Genomic DNA, 20269 nt, shown 5'->3' with positions numbered 1-20269 from the left:
TATGACTTTCAACAATTGTGCTAAGTATGGTTGAAATCGGTCCATAACCTTATATAGCGGTCATATAAACCGATCTTGAATCTTGACTTCGTGAACCACTAGAGGACGCAATTCTTATCCGATTTGGTCGAAATTTTGCATGAGGTGTTTTGTTATCACTTTCAACAACTGTGCCAAGTATGGGTGAAATCGGTGCATAGCCGGATATAGCTGTCATATAAACCGATCTGGGGTCTTGATTTCTTGAGCCTCTAGAGGGCGCAATTCCTATCTGATTTGGCTGGAATTTTGCATGACGTGTTTCGTGATGACTTCCAACAACTGTGCCAAGTATGGGTGAAATTGGTGCATGACCGTATATAGCTGCTATATAAACCGATCTGGGATCTTATAGGGCGCAATTATTATCTGATGTGGTGAAATTTTTAAAAATATTTTGATTAAAAAATCTCAAACAGAAAATTTAATTTTGGTTTTCGAAAATATGTTTTTGACTAAATGTTGTCAAAATTTTCTATAGAAATACAATTTTTAAATTTTTCTATAGAAATAAAACTTTGACAAATTTTTCTTTAAAAATATAATTTTAAGTTTTCTATAAAAAATCATTTTCCATAAAATGTTTAACTTCAAGTACATTAAAACACGAGCACAGTTTTTCCCTGCAGGAAGGGCATTCCCGAACTCAGCGATAATTGTACAAATCAGTGGCGTTTCTCAAACTGCGTGACACATTATCACACTTAAAAAATTATGATAACATTGCCCCCATATAAAATCCTAATGATCTAATTTGTTCTCGATAATTTCAACAATCGTAATGCTTTAAAAGTGGAGGTAATATATTTTCATTGTTCATATGTTATAGGCTAAAATTAGTAACACGATCTCATCGTAAAAAAGCAACAGAAGTTTCCCACAAGTTCCCATGTTTAAATGCTGGCATGATGACACTCCAACACTTTTAACGTCCTTTGTCATTTTTCTGTTTGCATCATAAATAAATGCTGTTATCGATTTTTTTAGCACACATTTCAACAAATTTGCAATTGTTATCAGTGCCGTGATATGAACCAACTATTGGTACTGTTTTTAGAAATTATCACAAAAATCAGCCAATCTATGACAATAGTATGGTGGTTTTAAAATTGTTACGCATCCACGTGATAACGCACAAATCCTATTTATCGAAAATCTTAATCTGAATTTGAATTTATGATTAATGTTTAAAGTTTACTTACTAAGAGGCGTTGGTAAACACTTTTTTCTAGCATTAATTTTGTTCAAAACTAGATTTTCTTGTACGAAAATCGAAATTAGTCGATCATTGGAAAGATCCGCAATTACTTTTTGGGTTGCCCAAAAAGTAAATGCGGATTTTTCATATAGTCGGCGTTGACAAATTTTTTCACAGCTTGTGACTCTGTAATTGCATTCTTTCTTCTGTCAGTTGTCGGCTGTCGCTTTTAGCTTGCTTTAGAAAAAAAGTGTAAAAAAAGTATATTTGATTAAAGTTCATTCTAAGTTTTATTAAAAATGCATTTACTTTCTTTTAAAAAATCCGCAATTACTTTTTGGGCAATCCAATACTCTGCTATCAAAGATCTTTAATTTTCGTCGTATTTTGTAACAAATCTACCTAAATGCCTGTTTAAGGGATTATTTTGGTTGTGGGGTGGCCGGCCACATGTTTGGTCCCTAATGTTAATATCACTTTCGACTCTGCTTTCAAAGACCTTTCATTATAGTCCCGATTGATATAAATTTCCTTTATAGGCTGGTTTTTGGGGGATAAAGCGGTCCAAGACCCTTGGAACAGAAATTGTACATCAAATTAGTGCTCTGCGCCTTAAAACCTTTCATTTGATACCCATTTTGTTTGGATCGGTTAACATGCCCGTTTTGGGGTAGGGCGTTCCCCCCGGTCTTTGGATTCTAAAGTTTTTAGCAAATTCGGGATTTTGGGTTACCATTAGATTGAAGAAATCCGTGTAGTCATTCCCCACATCTGGCATTTGTAAAAATTAAGTTAATTTTGTTTGGATCGGTTAACATGCCCGTTTTGGGGTAGGGCGTTCCCCGCGGTCTTTGAACTCCTAAATTTTTTTTTAGCAAATTCGATTAGATTGAACAAATCCGTGTATTCATTCCCGACATCTGGCATTTGTAAAAATTAAGTTAAGGGGAAGGGTCCGCTCTCACTTCAAATATCAAACAAATTTCAGGCGGGCCGATTTCTTGCGGATGAGACGACCCGTGATACTTGGATCCAAAATTTTACATTCAGTTGGTATTCTGCCCCTCATAATCTTACATTTGATACCCATTTGGTGTGGATCGGTCAACATACCCGTTTTGGGGTTTGAGATAGAAACCCCTAGGTCTCTGGACCCCGATATTTTTACAAAATTCGAGGTTTTGGCTTACCATAAGATAGCAAAGAACATCCGTGGTCTCATTTAAGGGGAAGAGTTCGGTCCCCTTCCAATATCAAACAAATAAAGTTCGGGCGGGGCAGCCGAGATGCTACATTTTATATGAAATTGGTACTTTGTGCCCCATAAACTTTCATTTGATACACATTTTGTGTGGATTGGTCAACATGCCCGTTTTGGTATAGGGTATAGGTTTCCGGGCTACAATATTCTATAGCAAATTCGGGGTTTTGGGTTACCAAAATATAGAAAAAAATCCATGCACTTATTCTCGACATCTGGCATTTTTTAAAATTAAGCTAAGGGGAAGGGTTCCCTCCCCTTCGAATATCAAACAAATAAAAATAAATTAATTTCGGCCGGGATGAATTTTGTATACCCACCACCTCGAGTATTCCATGAACCCAAAGCAGCCTCATAGAAACATGGTCCACTCTAGAGAAAATCCATGCACTCATTCCCAACATCAGGCATTTTTGAAAATTAATTTAAGGGGAAGAGACCGCTCCCCCTTCGAATATCAAACAAATAAAGTTCGGGCGGGCTTATTTCTGGGGGATGGGCCGACCCAAGATATTTGGATCCAAAATTTTACATTCAGTTGATACTTTGCGCCTCATAAACTTTCATTTGATATCCATTTTGTGTGGATTGGTCAACATGCCCGTTTTGGGGTAGGACGTTCCCTCAGGTGGCTGGAATCCAAAATGTTTGACAAATGAGGGTTTTGGGGTTACCATAGGATTGCGAATAAAATCCGTGCTCTCGTTCCTGGAATCTGGCGTTTGTGAAAATTAAGTTAAGGGGAAGGGTCCGCTCCCCCTTCGAATATCACACAGTAAAAGTGGTGGGTACCCACAAATTCGGCATGACTGAATTTTTGGGTATGCACCACCTCAAATATTCTATGAAACCATAGCAGCTCGATAGAAATAAGTTCCGATTGCCGTTTCGGATGTCGCGGCGTCTAACACAATTCACTATGCCAAATTTCAGCTAAATCAGGCAATAAATGGGTTTATATTGGCCTAAAAAATTGTAGCGGGAGTTTGTTTGTCCATTTTAGGTTGATTTTTGGAGGATCGGACGGTCCCAGACACTTGGAGCCAAAATTTTGTATCACATTTGTTCTCTACAACGCAATACTTTTCATTTTATAGTCATATTGTCCATGACGGTCAACATGTCCGTTTGGGAGGTTTTTGGGTAGGGCTTTCCCCCTGGTTGCTTGACCCCTCTATTTGCGAAAAATCATAAATCAGGGTACTCATCCCCGACAATGGCGTTTTTTAAAAATTAAGAAAGAGGGAGGGTGTGGCCCCTCCTCGAATATTGAACAAGTTAAAAGGCATGAAGTTCGACCGGACTGAATTTTGTATATCCACTACATCGGATACATTATGAACCGAAAGTAGCTTTTTCAAAATATGGGTCGAACTTGACCAAACGGGCGTCGTGGCATCTAATACAATTCACTGTGTCAAGTTTCAGCGAAATTGGGCAATAAATGTGGCTTATGTTGGCCTTAGACTTGGTGTTTTTGAAAATGAAGATAAGGGGGAGGGTCCGCCCCCTCTTTGAATATCAGAAAATATCCAGTTATCCATTCAAGAACATCATAAACGTCTTCTGGACGGTTGTTGCATTTTTAAGGCGAACGTAAGACAATCCGGTGAATTGACCGGATTTTACCCATAACGTCTTTTATCTTGGGGCTGAGGATGCTTGACCTCAGGCTGCTGATACGTCTTTTAACTGGCCTGGCTATTCCAACGACAACTCGCTGCCATGGCGCTGTACTCAGCGAAAAGCAGACTTTGGGCTATTCCAACGACAACTCGCTGCCATGGCGCTGTACTCAGCGAAAAGCAGACTTTATGGGGATAGAGAACTTGCAGACGGCCGAGAAACTTTCGAGACTGTCTGCAATAGCTGTGATATCGAATAGGCTAACACCTATTTTTCTTGTCTGGATTTTCTTCCGAGAATAAGCCCACTTGTCACCCTGGAGTACTATAAGGCCTTGAGGTAGCTAATTGAAGAAAAAAAGTTTTGATATCCGTATTAATTAGGTATTGACATATTTATGACCTGGATGTTTGGAACCTAGAGGCCCATAGGCTATATCTTGATATAGACCCCATATAGACCCATCTCTCAATGAAATGTCTAAGGCTCAACAAACCGCATTTATCATTTGTCGCATTAAGCTGTGTTATATTTATACCGCTCTGCCGATTTAAAGTCTTGGGCCCAAAAAAATCAACATTTATTACCCGAGTTCACTGAAATTCGGAACAGCGAGTTGTAATAGGCCTTCCGATGTCCGAACCGAATATGGTTCATATGGGATCACATTTAGTTATAGCTGACATATGGACCGATCTGCCGTTATAAGTTTTAAGCATATAAAAACCGCTCTTATTTTCCAATTTCGCTTGGAACATTTAGTTGCTCTAAGGTCCCCGATATCCATATCGAATATGGTCCACATGGGACATATACATATAACTGCCATATGGACCGATCTTCCGATGTTGGGTCCTGAGTTCAGAGAAGCCAATTTTTTACCCAATTTCGCTTAAAATTGGAATTGTGACTTATATTAAGCCTTTCTATGCCCGAACCTAGTATAATCGTTTTCGAACCATAATTGGATGTAGAGGGCATATAGGTCTATCTCCCGATTTGGGGTCTTGAGCCTTTAGAAGGCGCATTTATTACCCAGTATCACTGAAATTTGGCAACGTTGGTTGTATGAGGATCCTTGAAATCCGTACCAAGTATGGTCTAGGTTGGACTTTTTTTGGATATAGCTGCTATATAGACCGAACTACCGATTTAGGGTCTTGAGCCCATAAAAAGCGCATTTATCATCTGATTTTGCTGAAATTTGGAACAATTGGTTGTATTAAGCCTCTCGACGTCAAAACCTATTTTAGTCCAGATCTATCTATATTTGGATATAGCTACCAAATATACCGATCTTCCGATTTATGGTCTATAAGCAAATATTCACTTTATAGGGCGCATTTCCGAATTCGCTCAAATTTGGTATGTAGATGTGGAATGATCCGAGGAACACGAATCTGAAGACCTTTTTTGATCGAAGGCCCCTGGACCCCCCTAGGGGCCAAAAAACCCTCCTTTGGGGAAAGTGATCTGACCTAGACAATATGGGTATTCAATTAAATGTATTGTTAAGTAGATTTTGAATATGCAAAAACGTGTCCAAAAATTGGACCCGGGAAGGACCTTCAGGGTCTTGAGAATTTTGAATCCCCCTAACCCTAGGCAATATGGGTATCAAATGAAAGGTATTAACGGGTAGATTACGATTATGCAAAAATATCTCTAAAAGTTGGACCCGGGAAGGAACTACGGGGTCTTGAGAACTTTAAACGTTGTTAACATAGGCAATATGGGTATCAAATGATTTGCAGTTTTGAACCCGTATAAAACCCATTAACTACCCGATTTCTATGAAATTTAAAACAGTGGGTTGTGTTACACCCCTACACATTCTTCCCGAATATGGTGTAGATAGGACCATATTTGCATAGTGTTGCCATATATTGGGTTGCCCAAAAAGTAATTGCGGATTTTTTTTAAAGAAAGTAAATGCATTTCTAATAAAACTTAGAATGAACTTTAATCAAATATACTTTTTTAACACTTTTTTCTAAAGCAAGCTAAAAGTAACAGCTGATAACTGACAGAAGAAAGAATGCAATTACAGATTCACAAGCTGTGAAAAAATTTGTCAACGCCGACTATATGAAAAATCCGCAATTACTTTTTGGGCAACTCAATACTTTTTGTTGAAAAAAATCGTTTTTTATTTTTTTTTAATTTCTTTATTACTCTTATTATTTTTTCACAAAAAATTTTGTTTTTGGGTTTCTTTTGTTTGAAATGGAAATTTTCACACTTTGGAGCGTATCATCATTTCGGCACGGGACAACGTGTATTGCCAATTATTCCAGGTTGCCCAGAAAATTCCATAAATTCCATCTACAGGATTATAATAGGAATGCAAATCACTAAAAAAGAAAAACAGGGAAAAGATAAACATTGAAAAATATCAAAAAACTGAATATGTTTGACAAGAAGTATGGAAATCATAGGTCAAGGCAAGCAGTTGTATACTTATGGCCTCATTTTCCCCCGTTCCTTAATGGGCAAATTTGGTTTTGCAGTTTAGTTTCCGTTGTCATAAGGACCAGTACTGTATTTCCTTGATTTTAGATTTTTCCTCCTACAATTACCATTTATTTTCACTATGTCCCAAATACCTACCACATTGAATACTGGGAACGCCACCATCCACCACCACGCACACTTATCCAATTATCGGGATTTCTATCCTTGGTTACAAAGACCATACCCAAATGGGCCCTTAGTGAATCGCCAGCATCTCCACTATAGGCTCCCAATTCTTTGATGGCATACTCTTCAGCTTCACTGCCGACTTGGAAGACATCATATTTGGCATAGCGGGTCTGATTCAAACCATCTCCCAGAACAACCAAAAGTTCTTGAGGACCACCATAGGTGGTCAAGGCATGTAATCTCTCCAAACCAATAAAGAATTCTCCATTGACATGGCCAAAACCTTTCTTATAGTCATCCCAGGCCAAATCAAAAGCAACAGAACCATCTAGACGTCTAGAGATGGTAGTCCATTCACGATGATAGTTCAGAGAACGAGAATCCAAGGGAACTCCACCAGAGCCTGATCCGGATTGGGTATTTTCAAGAATTTGCAAAGATAAATCATGTTGTTGTAATTGCCTATAGAGAAGGGGAGAGTTAAGTGAATTAAGAAGGAAAATGGGGAATTTTCTTGTTGAAATAACATACCTTTCTTCTACGGTTTGAAAGCTGGAAGAAGAGAAAATTAAAAAAAAAAATGATTTTTATAATTTTTTTTTAAGAAATATAGAAAAAATCTTTGATCACATACTTTATCTTAACCTCCTCCAATTTTTGCACCATAGAATTGTGAGCGTCTGAGGCAAAGGTTTTGACAACACTTGCAACACGTTTTTCTTCAGCATACAATCTAAAAATTAATTTAATTGATAAAACAAAAACACAAAAATCAAAAGTTTTCAAACGACAAAAAAAAAAAAAATGTAATAACTTTCAAAGATTCGTGCTAATTTAGCCATTTTTTTATGATCATCTTTTTTATACCTTCCATCATAATTTCGTCATTCCGCTTGTAACAGCTCGAAATACTCATCTGAGACCCAACAAAGTATCGTTTTGGTATTCTAAGTTGATTTAGCCATGTCCGTCTGCCAAAAGCACGCCAACTTTCGAAGAAATAAACCTAGGCTCTTGAATTTTGCACAAATACCACCTACATATCGGTCCATGTTTTGATACGGCTGCCATCAGGGACGTAGCCAGGATTTTATTTTGTGGGGTACCAACCCCACATTTTTCAATATCGAAAATTTTCCAATTTTTCTTTTAATTGGAAAAGATACTTAAAATTTTTTTATTGAAAATTTCGGTCGTTACTTACTGGCTGCAGGAATTGACCCATCAGCAGTAACACGTTTACCGATTGGAACAAATGGACATCAGAGAAAGATATTTAAGAGTAAAGTACGAACTTGATATAACAAGTTGACTCCAAGTGTTTGGGGACCTGCCCCACTCCCAAAAACCGGCCAAAAATTACATGGGCCCGGTAGCCCCCCCCTGGCTACGTCCGTGGCTGCCCTATATCCTTTGTTTGCAGAGATACCGGGCAAAGAACTTGACAAATTCGATCCATGGTGGAGGGTTTAAAAATATAAAATGGGCCCGGTAGCCCCCCCTTGCCACGTCCTTTGTTTGCATATAAAGAGATACCGGGCAAAGAACTTGACAAATATGATCCCTGGTGGAGGGTATAAAAGATTTGGACATCCAATGAAAGGTATTTAAGAGGAAAGTACGAACTTTATATAAAAAGTTGACTCCAAGTGTTTGGGGACCTGCCCCACTCCCAAAAAACGGCCAAAAATTATATGGGCCTGGTAGCCCCCCCCCCCCTGGCTACGTCCGAGGCTGCCCTATATCCTTTGTTTGCAGAGATACTGGGCAAAGAACTTGACAAATTCGATCCATGGTGGAGGGTTTAAAAATATTACATGGGCCCGGTAGCCCCCACTGGCTAAGTCCTTTGTTTGCATATAAAGAGATACCGGGCAAAGAACTTGACAAATATGATCCCTGGTGGAGGGTATAAAAGATTCGCCAGGCAGAATTTAGCACGCTTTTACTTGTGTTGTGATAATCTTTGAAAGAAAAAAATCTCTTTTACTTACTTTTCTTTTAGTTCAGTTAGATTTTCGTCCATGTATTTCTTCACATCAGTAGATAAGGTGTCCATTAATTTTCGAACATTGGCTTCTTGATCAGTTAATCTGAAAAAAAAAGATAGAAAATTATTTGAAAATTTTTCTCCAATTACATTTTATATATAGGAAAATTATTGCAGTTATGGGAAAAAATGCTTAAAAAATTTCAGAAACGGGCTTTAAATAAGCTTAAGTGGTGTGGAGTGTTTCAAAAGCGCCATAATTCACAACAAGTTATAGCCCGATTCGGGGCTCAAGAAGCAAAATCGGGAGATCGGTTTATATGGGAGCTGTAGCAAGCTATAGATCGATTCGGACCATGTAGCACACGTATATTGAAGGCCATGGGAGAAGCCGTTGTACAAAATTTGTGCCAAAACGGATGAGAATTGCGCCCTCTAGCGGCTCAGTAAGTTAAGACCCCAGTTCAGTTAAAATGGCAGCTATATCAGTTTATGTTCCTATTTGAGCCATACTCATCACAGTTTTTGAAAATCATATCAAAACACATCATGCAAAATCTTAGCCAAATCAGATAAGAATTGCGCCCTCTAGAGGCTGAAGAAGTCAAGACTCAAGATCGGTTTATATGGCAGCTATATTAGGCTATGTACCTATTTGCGCCATACTCATCACAGTTTTTGGGAGTCATATCAAAACACCTTGTACAAAATTTTAGCCATATCGGATGAGAATTGCGCCCTCTAGAGGCTGAAGAAGTCAAGACTCAAGATCGGTTTATATGGCAGCTATATCAGGTTATGTACGTATTTGCGCTATACTCATCACAGTTTTTGGAAGTCATATCAAAACACCTCATACAAAATATTAGCCAAATCGGATGAGAATTGCGCCCTCTAGAGGCTGAAGATGTCAGGACCTAAGATCGGTTTATATGGCAGCTATTACAGATTATTGACCAATTTGAACTATACTTGGCACAGTTGTTGGAACTCATAACAAAACACTATGTGCAAAATTTCAGTCAAATCGGACGAGAATTGCGAACTCTAGAGGCTAAAGAAGTCAAGACCCAAGATCGGTTTATATGACACCTATATCAATTTATGAATCGATTTGAACCATACTTAGCACAGTTGTTGGAAGTGATATCAAAACACTACGTGCAATATTTCAGCCCAATCGGACGAGAATTGCGCCCTTTAGACGGACGACAATTGCGCCCTCTAGCGGCTCAATATGTTAAGACCCAAGATCGGTTTATATGGCAGCTATATCAAAACATGGACCGATTTGGCTCATTTACAATCCCAACTGACCTACACTAATAAGAAATATTTGTGCAAAGTTTCCAGCTGGCAGCTTTACTCCTTCAAAAGTTTGCGTGCTTTCGACAGACAGACGGACGGACGGACATGGCTAGTTCGATTTAAAATGTCACGACGATCAAGAATATATCTACTTTATGGTGTCTTAGACGCATATTTCGAGGTGTTACAAACAGAATGACGAAATTAGTATACCTCCATCCTATGGTGGAGGGTATAATTAAATAAAATAAAAACCAGTAAGAAAAGACAAAGTTCGGGCGGTGCTGACTTTATAATACCCTACACCTACCCTATAGGTACAAAGTGCGAGCGATATTTAATTCTGAACAAGTTTGTGATTATCCTCGGCGGATGTTTTCAGATGGGTTGTTAAACAATCCGTAACAAATTGCGAGCAAATATGTTCAAAAATGCGCTTGCAGTTGCTCTAGAAGTGAAAGTCGGGCGATATACATAAAGGCAGCTATATCTAAATCTAAACCGATTGCTATGAAATTCACCAGTAAAGTCGAGAGTCATAGGAAAATTCTTCCTGCCAAATTTCGAGAGAATCGGTTGACAAATAAACACTTTATTGCAATATTTCCCAAAATCGGACGAATATATATGTGGGAGCTATATCTAAATCTGAACCGATTTGGAGCAAACTTCACAGATATTATGATAGTCGTCGAGGATAGCGTTGTACAAAGTTTTAGCAAGATTGGTCAATAAATGCTCTTGCAGTTGCTCTAAAAGTGAAAATCGGGCGATATACATATATGGCAGCTATATCTAAAACTGAACCGATTTCTATGAAATTCGCCAGTAATATTAAGAGTCATATAAGAAAACTTCGTGCCAAATTTCAAGAGAATCGGTTAACATATGACCATTTTATTGGATTATTACTGCAAATCGGACGAACATATATATGGGAGCTATATCTAAATCTGAACCGATTTCTACCAAACTTTACAGATATTGTGGTAGTCGTCGAGGATAGCGTTGTACAAAGTTTTGGCACCATTGCTCAATAAATGCGCTTGCAGTGGCTGTAGAAGTGAAAATCGGGCGATATACATATATGGGAGCTATATCTAAATGTGAACCGATTTCTATGAAATTCGCCAGTAATATTAAGAGTCATATAAGAAAACTTCCTGCCACATGTCGAGAGAATCGGTTAACATATGACCATTTTATTGGATTATTACTGCAAATCGGACGAACATATATATGGGAGCTATATCTAAATCTGAACCGATTTCTACCAAACTTTACAGATATTGTGGTAGTCGTCGAGGATAGCGTTGTACAAAGTTTTGGCACCATTGCTCAATAAATGCGCTTGCAGTGGCTGTAGAAGTGAAAATCGGGCGATATACATATATGACAGCTATATCTAAATCTGAACCGATTGCTATGAAATTCACCAGTTAAGTCGAGAGTCATAGGAAAATTCTTCCTGCCAAATTTCTAGAGAATCGGTTAAGAAATGAGCACTTTATTGCAAAATTTCTCAAAATCGGACGAACATATATATGGGAGCTATATCTAAAACTGAAACGATTTCTACCAAACTTTATAGATATTGGGGTAGTCGTCGAAGATAGCGTTGTACAAAGTTTTGGCACCATTGGTCAATAAATGCGCTTGCAGTGGCTGAAGAAGTGAAAATCGGGCGATATACATATATGACAGCTATATCTAAATCTAAACCGATTGCTATGAAATTCACCAGTTAAATCGAGAGTCATAGGAAAGTTCTTCCTGCCAAATTTCAAGAGAATCGGTTAAAAAATGAGCACTTTATTGCATTATTACTGCAAATCGGACGAACATATATATGGGAGCTATATCTAAATCTGAACCGATTTATTCCAATTTCAATAGGCTTCGTCTCTAGGCCGAAAAACACGCCTGTCCCAAAGTTGAAGACGATCGGATGAAAATTGCGACCTATAGTTTGTACACAAATTAACATGGACAGACGGACAGACAGACGGACATAGCTAAATCGGATCAGAAAGTGATTCTGAGTCGATCGGTATACTTATCAATGGGTCTATCTCTCTTCCTTTTGAGTATTACAAACAAATGCACTAAGCTATAATACCCTGTACCACAGTAGTGGTGTAGGAGGCCACCGTAGCGCAGAGGTTAGCAGGTCCGCCTATGACGCTGAACGCCTGGGTTCGAATCCTGGCGAGACCATCAAAAAATATTTTCAGCGGTGATTTTCCCCTCCTAATGCTGGCAACTGGTGGAAGGTACTATGCCATGTAAAACTTCTCTTCAAAGAGGTGTCGCACTGCGGCACGCCGTTCGGACTCGGCTATAAAAAGGAGGCCCCTTATCATTGAGCCTATAAACTTGAATCGGACTGCACTCATTGATATGTGAGAAGTTTGTCCCTGTTCCTTAGTGGAATGTTCATGGGGGCAAAATTTGAATTTTGTAGTATGATTACAACAGACAGACGGACGGACACAATTTTTCCTACAATTATTCCATTAAGAAACATGGGGCAAACTTCTCACATATCAATGATTGCTTTGCGATTCTAGTCGAAGCCCAATGATAAGGGAGGGTCACATAAACGGACTTCATAATGAATGCATAAAAACCTCGTAACTATTCCCCACCTTTTTTGTAGCTCCATAATGCTGTCATCCAATGATTGTTTGGCACTTTGGCTAAGGGATTGTAACATGTCCTTAGCATGACTCTCTTGAAGTTTTTGTCTGCAAAGAAAAATATTTAGAAAATTAAACTAAAATGCATTAAATCGTTTATGTGTGACTCTTTTAAGGCATCAAGAGTGTTTATGGTTTTTTTAAATAATTTAAAAAAATCCAAATTTAAAAAATTTATAGTTTTTTGAGATTCCTTTCAATCTGTTGTGTTGCCCAAAAAGTAATTGCGGATTTTTCATTTAGTCGGCGTTGACAAATTTTTTCACAGCTTGTAACTGCATTTTTTCTTCTGTCAGTTATCAGCTGTTACTTTTAGCTTGCTTTAGAAGAAAAGTATACTTGATTAAAGTTCATTCTAAGTTTTATTAAAAATGCATTTACTTTTTTTTAAAAAAATCCGCAATTACTTTTTGGGCAACCCATAATTTTTACCAAAAATTTTTTGAGAGTTTAAAAATCTGCACTTTTGCATGTTTTATTGTGTTTTAATAGTCTTACCTCTTTTCTAATTCTTCAAGACCACTTGTCATAAATTCTTTGGCATCTGTGGAGATGGTTTGAACTAAATTCATTATTCGGGTTTCTTCAATTTCTTGTCTGCAAATAATAAAAGTTAAAATTGTCATAAATTTTAGTTATATAGTTTTAAGATTTTTAAAAATTAAAAAAAAAACAATAAAATAGAAAAAATCTTGAAAAAATCTTAAAACTTAAGTTTTAATTTTTAGAATTTTTTTTTTGATTTTAAATATTTAGAGGTTTTTTATTTTGTTTTTTAAGTTTTTTGCCTGTTAGGGCGATATCATTAAATTTTACAATTTTTGTTTGTTTCTCTTTCGAGACGAGATCGAAGGTTTTCTTTGCAAATGGAAAAGGAAAGCCAGAAACAGCATTATACACCAACCACTATGGTTCACGTTTCGTCTTTGGTTAGAAGACTTTTCAACCACATTAGGTGTGATGGCTTCAAGGGCCGTGCGTTGGCATGTTGCATTTGAATCGTATAAAAAAATATTCTTACTTTTCTTTCAACTTGTCCAGACCAGTTTCCATCAAACGATTAGCATCCTCCATAAGGTTGTGCACTAAAATGGCAACTTTATTTTCTTGGTCATCTTGCCTAAGAAATAAGTTAAAGAATAAGAAAAGGAATTGAATTTTATTTTAAACCAAAATTGTTTATTATTAAAAATTAAATTGCATTGAAATATCCTATTCAACATACCTTTGCCTAAGAATAGCAATACTCTCGCTCAGTTCTGCTGTATCATTTAGAAGAATATTGAGTTTGGCATAAAGGACATTCCATAGTCCGGCATTGTTACTTTCAGGAACGGGATCCTAAGAAGGATAAACAAGACACATTTAAAAAACAAAAATTAAAAAAACTTTTCGTAACCAAAGACTATCACAGATTGAAAATAAATTTTGAAGAAAAATTTTAAATTTGGAAAATATTGGGTTGCCCGAAAAGTAATTGCGGATTTTTTAAAAGAAAGTAAATGCATTTTTAATAAAACTTAGAATGAACTTTAATCAAATATACTTTTTTTACACTTTTTTTTCTAAAGCAAGCTAAAAGCTTTTTAACAGCTGATAACTGACAGAAGAAAGAATGCAATTACAGAGTCACAAGCTGTGAAAAAATTTGTCAACGTCGACTATATGAAAAATCCGCAATTACTTTTTGGGCAACCCAATATACTACTAGCGGAACTGGACCTGCTCTTCAGCGCTTCTTTATCGCTTTGAGCCCTATATTGCACCGGTCGATATATAAGTCCCGTTTTGGTAGAGTTTTAAGATGGGGACATTTCGCCTCAAATGTCGATATTGAATTCGTGTCATTGAAGCGCAGAGGTACACAAGTCCGCCAATGATGCTAAACGAGTGGGTTCAAATCTTGGCGAGAACATAGGAAAAATGTTAAGTGGTGGTAGTCCCCTCCTAATGTTGGTGACATTTTTGAGGTACTATGCCATGCATAGAAGTTATGTAATTTTCCTATACTCCCTTATATTGGGTTGCCCAAAAAGTAATTGCGGATTTTTTAAAGTAAATGAATTTTTAATAAAACTTAGAATGAACTTTAATCAAATATACTTTTTTTACACTTTTTTTCTAAAGCAAGCTAAAAGTAACAGCTGATAACTGACAGAAGAAAGAATGCAATTACAGAGTCACAAGCCATTGAAAAAATTTGTCAACGCCGACTATATGAAATTCCGCAATTACTTTTTGGGCAGCCCAATACCTTTCTTTGGATTCCTTTATTGTAGTGGGTGAATATATTCGGTTTGGGGTGTATTTTGAGAGTGAGTTGGCCACCTCAGTCACTTGGCCCTTAAAGTAAATATATGCTTTGTACTATACTCTCAAACACTTTTGATATGATCCCCATATTACCGTAGTAGGTATATAAGTTCTGTTTCATTTGAGCCCTATATTGTGGTGATTGGTCTATATATCCATTTGACAGGGAGTGCTGTTTGGAGGTGGGATGATATCTCAGATATTTCGCTCATATATGAATGTCAATTTCGTGCTCCTCTCCCAAATTCACTTTCAATACCTTTCAGCCCAAAATAGCTGTGGTCGATAATTATGTATGATTTCGAGGGCGTTTTGTAGCTGGTTTCGGCACTCCGCCACTTTGCCCTAAATATAGGTACCAAATTCATTCTTTACTCCCAAAAATCTTTCATTTGAGCCCTATATTGTTATGTTCGGGAAATAGGTTCAGTTTAGGGGGTTTTTTCCGGCTTACCCTCAAACATTTGGCCCCAAACTGGATTCCTTTTCTACTCTCATATACCTTTCATTTGAGTCCCATATTGTCATGATGGGTCAAATAACCTATTTTAAGGGTTTCAAGGAGGTTTAGCGCCAACTAGATACTTTAACACAAATTTTGATGTCATTTTCCCAATCTACTCCCAAATAGCTTTCATTTGAGTCCCATGAAGCCATATTCGGCTAATGAGCCCATTTGGAGGGTTTTGGGGTTAGAGACACCTACTATAACATGGACCTCATTTTTTTTGCCATATTCATAATCTACTCCCGAATACCTTTCATTTGGGTCCCATATTGACATTAAAGTCCAATATGTCTATTTGGGGATTTTTTGTGGTTGGGCGGCCCGCTGGATACTTAGACTCGAATTTTAATACCATTTTCGTATTCTACTCTTGAATACCTTTTATCAGATTTTTTGTGGTTGGGCGTCCCGCTGGGTACTTAAACTCAAATTTTAATACCATATTCGTATTCTACTCTTGAATACCTTTTATCAGATATCCGATCGGTCCACTTTTGATTTTGGGTGGTATTTTTGTGTTAAGGGGGAGGGTGTGCCCCCCTTCCGATATCGAAAAATTATAATGCCTTGGTTGCCTTTCAGACCAACCTAGACAATCTGAAATCTTCGAGAAAATTGGTTCTGTCGTTTTTGAGTCTATACGGAACAAACAAACAAATCAAGTCCCATATTGTCATGATTGACTATTATGCCCATTTAGGGCGTTTGTTGGAGGGTAACTCCCTATATTTCGATTTGATTTTGTATACCAGATTTATTATCTACTCCCCAATTCCTTTCATTTGAGCCTCATATCGATATCATATCAATTGTTTTGGGGGAGTTTTGGGATTAGAGCGACTTCTTGGGTACTTGAACCCAATTTTGAATACCATATTCCTATGGTACCCTTCAATTTCTTTCATTTGATAGACATATTGTCCCGATCGGTCCACTGATTGATTTTGGGTGGTGTTTTTGAGGTAACGGGAGAGGGTTCGCACCCTTTCCGATATAAAAAAATTATGTTTCCCTCCAGACCAACGTACACAATATGTGAAAATTTCAAGGTAATCGGTTGAACCGTTTTTGGGTCTATACGGAACAAACAAACAAACCGACAAACAAACACAAATTGATTTTTATATATAAGATTCTGTTTATGTTTTAAAGGTTTAGTTGAAATCATGTTTTATAATTTTATATACTTTTCGATCTATTTTTGCAATTTTTTATTTATTTGTATTTTTTTGTACATTTATATAAAAATTTATAAAAAAAAATATTTTTTTATATTATTTAATTTTTTTTTAATTTTTTTTACTGAATTTTTTTAATATTTTATATTTTTTTTTTTTGTTTATGCGCTACTTTCCGATTTTTCAAATTTTTTTTATTTTTTTATTTTTTAATTTTTTACTAATTTTGTTATTTCTTTTTTTATTTTTTGTATATTTTTTATATTCCTTATATTTTTATCCAGCTTTTTTTTAATATTTTTCATATTCTTTCTAAATTCTTTTAATTACTTTTACATTTCCTTCTATATATTATGTTGTATCCAGTTTTATTTTTTTTTTTTAATTTTTATTTTTTTTTATAATTACAATTCCACTTTTCTTATTCCTTATAACTCACTTCGATATCCCCAATACTGAAATCACCCCGCACAGTTGTGTATGTCGCATACACAATAAGTAACCAAACGAAAATTTTCATTTTTAAGATCGCGCAATAATGTTTCACAAGTAAAGTCCGTAACTTATTAGCCAATGATTAGTGAAGTTCTGCTTCTTTTATAGAAGCGATAATGCATCATTTCGAGCAAAAAAAAATGTTGCTTGACCAAATTGATAAGATATTGGCTAATGATTGTAGGGACAATCATATTTTCTTCAAATAGACAAAATCTCCAAAAAAAATTACTTTTTGCCTAAAACTTTTTAAGAAAGGTGTTTTTGATTTGCTTTCTATGCTAAATAGAAACAAAAACAAACCCCATTGGTTTTAGCTGGACAAAAAAAATCCAACGGTAAAATGAAACAAACGAAATAAAAAGTAGCGTAAAAGGCAGATTTTTTTTTATAAACAAGTAAAAACGCATTTATTGGGTTGCCCAAAAAGTAATTGCGGATTTTTCATATAGTCGGCGTTGACAAATTTTTTCACAGCTTGTGACTCTGTAATTGCATTCTTTCTTCTGTCGGTTATCAGCTGTTAATTTTAGCTTGCTTTAGAAAAAAAGTGTAAAAAAAGTATATTTGATTAAAGTTCATTCTAAGTTTTATTAAAAATGCATTTACTTTCTTTTAAAAAATCCGCAATTACTTTTTGGGCAGCCCAATAGTTCTGCCGTGCAAAACTTTTGATGCCCATGTGAAACTTCTCTTTGGAGAGAAGTTTCACATGGCATAGTACCTCACTAATGTTGGCAGCATTGGGAGGGGAAAACCACTGCTGAGAATTTTTTCTGATGGTCTCGCCAGGATTCGAACCCAGGCGTTCAGCGTCATAGGCGGACATGCTAACCTCTGCGCTACGGTGGCCTCTATACAAGTAACAGTTCGAAATTTCAGCAAAATCGTGTAATAAGTGCGCCGTTCATGTGATTAAGCCCTAATTCGGATGATCGATCTACATGACTGCTATATCTACGCGTCCTTTATGGCCTTTAGGCCCTGAAGATTGGCCTATATGTCAGCTATATCTAAATATAGACCGGTCTGGACCATTTTCGGGACTGATATTGTTCCAAATTTCAGCAAAGTCGGGTGTTGTAGGCCTAAGACCCAATATTGCCAAATCTGTCTATATGCAGTTATATCCAAATATATTCCTATCTGGACCATTTTTGTTTCGGATATCGCCTATAAAAACTCAATTTTCTGAATTTAATCAAAATCCGGTAATAAATGCGTCTGTTGTAGGCTTAAGACCCTTAATCGGCATTTTTGGGTCGGATATCGAGGCCCCTAGTGCAACTCACTGCTTCAGATTTCAGCAAAATTAGAGCATAAATGCGCCTTTTTTGGTCTTTAGACCCTGGAGCTGAAGATCGGCTTCTATGGCAGCTATATCTGAATATAGTGCGACCATATTCGGGACAGATGTTGGAAGTCTTGGCACAACTCACTTTTCCAAATTTCAGCGTAGTTGGGTAATAAATGAGTCTGTTATAGGCCTAAGAACCAAAATCGGCAGAGCGGTCTATATGGCAGCTATATCCAAATATGTTCCGATGTGGACCATTCAAGAACTAAACTTGCGTATAGATGAAATACGAGTTTGTGCAAAATTTCAAGTCAATTTTTAAAGACTGTATCGTGATAACAACTGACGGACGCACGGATGGATGGGCAGACACACGAACATCGGTAAATCGTCTTAGAATTTTACAACGACCCCACTTTGTAGGGTCGTAAATGGATATTTCGCTTAACAATGGACTTATCGAGAGGTGAGTTCGGTGAATATTTTATTTCACGTTCGGGACCGGTCTACTGACCTCCTAGATCGTACGATTTATTGCCTTTAGACTATTTTTTGTGGGGCTATGTTAAATCTCATGTCTATACAGACAAGCCCGCTTCAATTGACGCATTGGAAGACAACATTGAAGCATTTATTCGCGAGAGACCGTCCTGCTGTTGAGAATAGCATACCGAAATTGGACTAAGCAAATGTACCATTTGAGGCACTGTCACGGTCAACATTTGCATGAAATAATCTTCAAACATTAAATTGTATGGACCGTACTATCGATTCAAATAAAGATTTCATGGATTTTTTTGAATTTTGTGTGCTTATATTTTGTTTTTAAAAACTTTCCTATAGCTCTTAAAAAATCACCCTTATTTTATAAATACTTTGTTTGGTAGCCATAGTTAGTTTTTGTCGAAATTTTAGTCAAAAGTTTTGTTTTTTATTTTTAAATTAATTTTTTTTTTTAATTTACGTTTTTACCTTGTCTAAAAATTACATTAATTATCATTTCTCAAAGTGTATACATATTCATTATTTTGCCAGATTGTCAGAACTGGCTACTCCATATCAATTTTAAGTCGGTTGTCGATAATGCTGTATACATTTTGTTTAAAAAAAATCGATATTTTGGTATTCGGCCTGTTGACAACAAGAACATTCAAATGAAAGCGCCTTAAGGTATGCTGTAATATATTGACTTTGCTGAATTGCTCAATACTTCACAACAGTCATTAGCCAACAAAGCATTTTTTTATACCCACTACCAAAGGAAGGGGGTATATTCATTTAGTCATTCCGTTTGCAACAAATCAAAATATCGATTTACAGTTTGAACATATTTGCTCGCCGAGGTCCATCAAAATTGGTTCAGAACTGGATATAGGTCCCACATTGTACTTATAGGGTAGGTTTAGGGTATTATACAGTCGACACCGCCCGACGTTTCCCCTACCTTACTGGTTTTTTATGATTTTTAACAATTATAGAATAATACTAACTGTTATGTTGCAATTTTTTTTTTGATTTTTTTTAAATCGTTATATTTATTTTGAAATCAGAATTATCATATTTCTAAAATAGCTTGTTCGGTATAGCCTGACAATGGTGAATGTTAACTTCAATTGCCCATGGTACTGAAAGACGAGAAAATCTTAAAGGACCTTCTATGCCCCGTCGAATTGTTGTCCACAATCCCATTTCCATTTTAGATTAGGTTTTACCC

General features: G+C 36.6%; 1 protein-coding gene across 2 annotated transcripts in view; it reads right to left on the bottom strand.

The window, feature by feature from the left end:
* Window positions 1-6334: 6334 nt before the first annotated feature.
* The window catches only part of LOC106086021 (fibrinogen-like protein 1), a 16713-nt gene continuing 2778 nt past the window's right edge, over window positions 6335-20269 (bottom strand). Inside the window, exons 1-10 of one of the 2 annotated variants that reach the window (XM_059367636.1) lie at window positions 17203-17304; window positions 13990-14105; window positions 13786-13884; window positions 13263-13361; window positions 12714-12812; window positions 8762-8860; window positions 7402-7500; window positions 7299-7319; window positions 6735-7229; window positions 6335-6478 (exon numbers count right to left, since the gene is read on the bottom strand). In XM_059367636.1, coding sequence (XP_059223619.1) covers window positions 6361-6478; window positions 6735-7229; window positions 7299-7319; window positions 7402-7500; window positions 8762-8860; window positions 12714-12812; window positions 13263-13361; window positions 13786-13884; window positions 13990-14105; window positions 17203-17283 — 1326 coding nt within the window. In that variant the 5' untranslated portion in view covers window positions 17284-17304 and the 3' untranslated portion in view covers window positions 6335-6360. Of the gene's footprint in view, window positions 6479-6734; window positions 7230-7298; window positions 7320-7401; window positions 7501-8761; window positions 8861-12713; window positions 12813-13262; window positions 13362-13785; window positions 13885-13989; window positions 14106-17202; window positions 17305-20269 lie in introns of those variants that run through there. The other variant, XM_059367637.1, reaches the window with a different exon arrangement.

Source organism: Stomoxys calcitrans, chromosome 4 (genome assembly GCF_963082655.1).
Source record: "Stomoxys calcitrans chromosome 4, idStoCalc2.1, whole genome shotgun sequence".
Classification (NCBI taxonomy): domain Eukaryota; kingdom Metazoa; phylum Arthropoda; class Insecta; order Diptera; family Muscidae; genus Stomoxys; species Stomoxys calcitrans.
The sequence above is the reverse complement of the archived record's forward strand: the minus strand, read 5'-3'. Positions and strand labels throughout refer to the sequence as shown.